The sequence below is a fragment of the Panicum virgatum genome, chromosome 1N (genome assembly GCF_016808335.1).
Source record: "Panicum virgatum strain AP13 chromosome 1N, P.virgatum_v5, whole genome shotgun sequence".
NCBI classification, from domain to species: domain Eukaryota; kingdom Viridiplantae; phylum Streptophyta; class Magnoliopsida; order Poales; family Poaceae; genus Panicum; species Panicum virgatum.
Genome location: NC_053145.1, coordinates 20,506,315 through 20,509,789, shown reverse-complemented (window position 1 = coordinate 20,509,789; position 3,475 = coordinate 20,506,315). Strand labels below are relative to the sequence as shown.

General features: G+C 50.8%; 1 protein-coding gene across 1 annotated transcript; it reads left to right on the top strand.

Annotated features, from left to right (window-relative positions):
* Nucleotides 1-1,284: 1,284 nt before the first annotated feature.
* On the top strand, nt 1,285-2,790 carry LOC120655487 (probable esterase PIR7A). The gene is made up of 3 exons (XM_039933334.1): nt 1,285-1,903; nt 2,010-2,147; nt 2,318-2,790. The coding sequence occupies exons 1-3, from the start codon at nt 1,502-1,504 to the stop codon at nt 2,603-2,605; spliced, it is 828 nt and encodes a 275-aa protein (XP_039789268.1). The 5' UTR covers nt 1,285-1,501; the 3' UTR covers nt 2,606-2,790.
* Nucleotides 2,791-3,475: the final 685 nt, after the last annotated feature.

Below are 3,475 nucleotides of genomic sequence, written 5' to 3'. Positions count from 1 at the left end.
CCGTGTGGGATAGAGCACCCCAAGGCACCAGCTCACTGGCACTGCACTGCCTCCATGCAGAAAAGATCGGGCCGCCGCCATGCACACTGCTGCATCGCCGGCGCGTGAACTCGGGCACCGCAGCATGGCTGCTCGATGGCGACGCGCTCACGCGAGGGCGAAGGCGCACATCGGCGAGTGGGCCTACGATGGCGCCAGCCATCTTCCTTTGCTGCCATGGGCGGCCACCGGCCTGTGCTTGCCTCTATGCGACGCTGGGAGAAAGGAGGAAAGGGAAAAGGAAGCTCGGTTGCGCGGCACAGCTCCAAGCTGCCCGCGGCGCCGCCATGCTCCTCCAACCACCGCTCAGTGGCTGCTGCCACTCGGGTGGGGGAGAAAAGGGAACCCTAGGGTTTCAGTGGAGAAGCCAATTGGATGTTTGATCCACCGAGAAGGGTGGACAGCCGTCCATCGTGATGAACGGCCAGCAGCACCTAGTTTTAGCGGGCCGGCTTCAGGCCCAGGTGGGTGTGGGCCTAAGCGGTTGTTGGGCCGAGCAGCCAGCCCGCGAGCGGGTGATTTTGAGCCACGCGCAGAAGCGCGTCGCACGTCAAGTAGACCACGGGCCGATTATCTTTTGCTGGGCCGAGAGTTTGGCAATGCACAATGACAAAGTTTCGCATGTTATTTTTAGAAGTATTTATTTGGTGAATTTTGTATAGTGTTTTATCTCTAACCTTTTGGAACTAACCGAAAAATTGATTAGAGAAAATTAAAGCTAAAAGAATGCTTATTAAGGAGTATTACTTTTTTAAAGAGCTTATTTTGAGTAAGTTTTTATATACTTGTATCTCTATTCAATTTTGAACCAACAAGATAAATTATTTAAGAGAGAAGCATGCAAGTCGAGGCGAGCGGCGAGGGCTAGGCGAGTGAGCAGGGAGCTGCGTGGACTGGTGCGCGCAGGAGGAAGTGACGTAGAAAAATTAGGGCACACGGGAAGCTTGGTTTGCAAGGCTGGTGCGCGTGGGGGAGGGTAGGTCACGGCGGCGGTGGTGGAGAAGGAGCAGGAGGGGGCGGACCGTATAGCAGATCCGGAGATGGGGGAAAACGAGATTGGAAAAGATGAGGTCGAGCTCAACGGGATTTCGGTGGTTCCTGCGCGAGCCATTTCTTTCCTGAGAAACGATTTTTGTATCTTTCTTCATTTACTCCATTGCTATATCACCAAAATGCTGATATGACAATCTAATTAATGTTATAGAAACTATATGATGCGGAGGGTTAGGACGGCTCTAATGGACGACAGCAGGACATCCACGATCAGAAAAAATAATGGTGTGGTGGGAAATGTGATTTATGCTGACAAGCCAATTGCTGCACCGCCTTTCAGTATTCTTAATTTTCGGAACCTAAGGGCTGATGTGACAGCATGGATTGTTAAAGCGGAAACATTGAAGATCATGGAAGCTCCAAAATCACAAGAGGATTATTCCTAAGATTCTTGTGAGCGAGCGCGCGGATGGCGAGTTTGTCCGCGAGCTCGGGGACGGAGAGCGGCGAGACGCAGCGACACCACTTCGTGCTGATCCATGGCGTCTGCCACGGCGCGTGGTGCTGGTACAGGGTGGCCACCGCCCTGGAGGCCGCCGGCCACCGCGTGACTGCGCTCGACATGGCCGGGTGCGGCGCGAGCCCCGGGCGCGGCGAGGAGGTGGCGTCCTTCGAGGAGTACAGCCGGCCGCTGCTGGACGCGGTGGCCGCGCTGCCGGGGGGCGAGAAGGCCGTCCTCGTCGCCCACAGCTTCGGCGGCCAGAGCCTCGCGCTGGCCATGGAGAGGTACCCGGAGAAGGTCGCCGTGGCCGTGTTCGTCACGGCCACCATGCCCGCCGCCGGGAAGCCCATGACGTACGCGTTCAAGCAGGTATGAATTGCTAGGATATGTAAATCAACTCCACTTTCTTGCAACCCAAAAAAAAAAGAAAAACTCCCATTTATTTCTGACCATGCACGATTGTACAAACTGCTAGCTATCGCAAGGGAAAGGGCCCGATTTCTTCTTGGATAGCACCCTTGGAACCACCGGTGATCCCCACAATCCAGATAAGACGTTTCTGTTCGGACCGAAGTACATGGCCCGGAGAGTGTACCAGCTGAGCCCTCCTGAGGTATGTATGCTACAATGGCCGCCCGTTTGTCCATCTGATCCGATGCTCAAGCGCGTAGTAATTGATATAGCTGATCAGATTTCAATTGATTGCAGTTACAGTCAATCGGGTTTTCCCTCTCTGTAATATCTCTCTATCTTCGATTCCTCTGATGTCACGATGCAGTGCAGGATCTGACCCTGGGAATTGCCATGGTGAGGCCGTCGCGGCGGTTCCTGAATGACGAGACGATGAACGGGGACGTCCTGACGGCGGGGAGGTACGGCGCGGTGAGGCGCGTGTATATCGTCGCCGAGGAGGACGAGTGGAAGCCGGCGGAGACGCAGCGGCTGATGGCCTCGTGGAACCCCGGCACGGAAGTCGTGGGGTTGCAGGGAGCTGACCACATGCCCATGTTCTCCAAGCCGAGGGAGCTCTCAGAATTGCTCATGGAGATTGCCAACGACAAGCAGAGTTGAGGATTTCAGAAGCATCCCCTACATATATGCCAGGCAAATTGTAAATATTGCTCTACACATCGCCATCCCCTATTTTAGTGGGAGTACTGTTTTGCTCTATCAGGCCATGTCGCAATGATACTATTTTTAACAAAAAAAAACCTATAACATTTTTTATGCAATCATTCCGTGAACGTATTGTTTCAGATTCTAGAAGGTATTTGTTCTGTTTGCATCAACCAGCCAACAATATTTTCCTCTCACAACAAATCAGTACCAATCACCAAGTCACCAGTCAGTCAGCAGTATTTTTCTGTCACAATAAATCAGTATCAGCCACCAGCCACAACCAGCCAAACAAAGCGATTGTAAAGAAGGTGGAAAGGAACAATGTCCAGAGAGCATGCGATGGAGGTCTACGCAAAGAATGGACAGCAATGGAGGTGGCTAACATATGGCCGGCCATAATTTAGGCCGGCCGTACGACCTATCTTTTTTCGGCAACTACGATAAGATTTTTGTCCCTTTCCTTATTTAGATAAAACTGTCGCTGTAATTCAAAAACATTTTCACAAATAATTTAAAAAATAGAGAACTTCATGAACGAAGCATGCATTTTTTTTCCAGAATGTACATATGATTACATGACAAGATTCTGAACTACAAAAAGATCATAACCTAGCAATTTGGTTTTGTAATATGCTATTTACACAAACAGATTTGCCTCTCATCCTCCCTAAAATGAAGAACATCACAGGGAAAACTAGCTATTCATGACTCATACAATCAGAAATGCACGTTCATGTGCTTCATACGAGGTAAGCATCTTTCATGACCTGCCATGCGACAACAAAAAAAGAGAACCAAAAAAAGGAAAAAACAAACAAAAAT

Bases quoted from the DNA above. Each gene is read 5' to 3' on its own strand.
- LOC120655487 (XM_039933334.1), top strand. From the start codon at position 1,502: ATGGCGAGTTTGTCCGCGAGCTCGGGGACGGAGAGCGGCGAGACGCAG. The intron at 1,904-2,009 runs GTATGAATTGCT...ACAAACTGCTAG, and splicing joins TGACGTACGCGTTCAAGCAG to CTATCGCAAGGGAAAGGGCC. The intron at 2,148-2,317 runs GTATGTATGCTA...GATGCAGTGCAG, and splicing joins ACCAGCTGAGCCCTCCTGAG to GATCTGACCCTGGGAATTGC.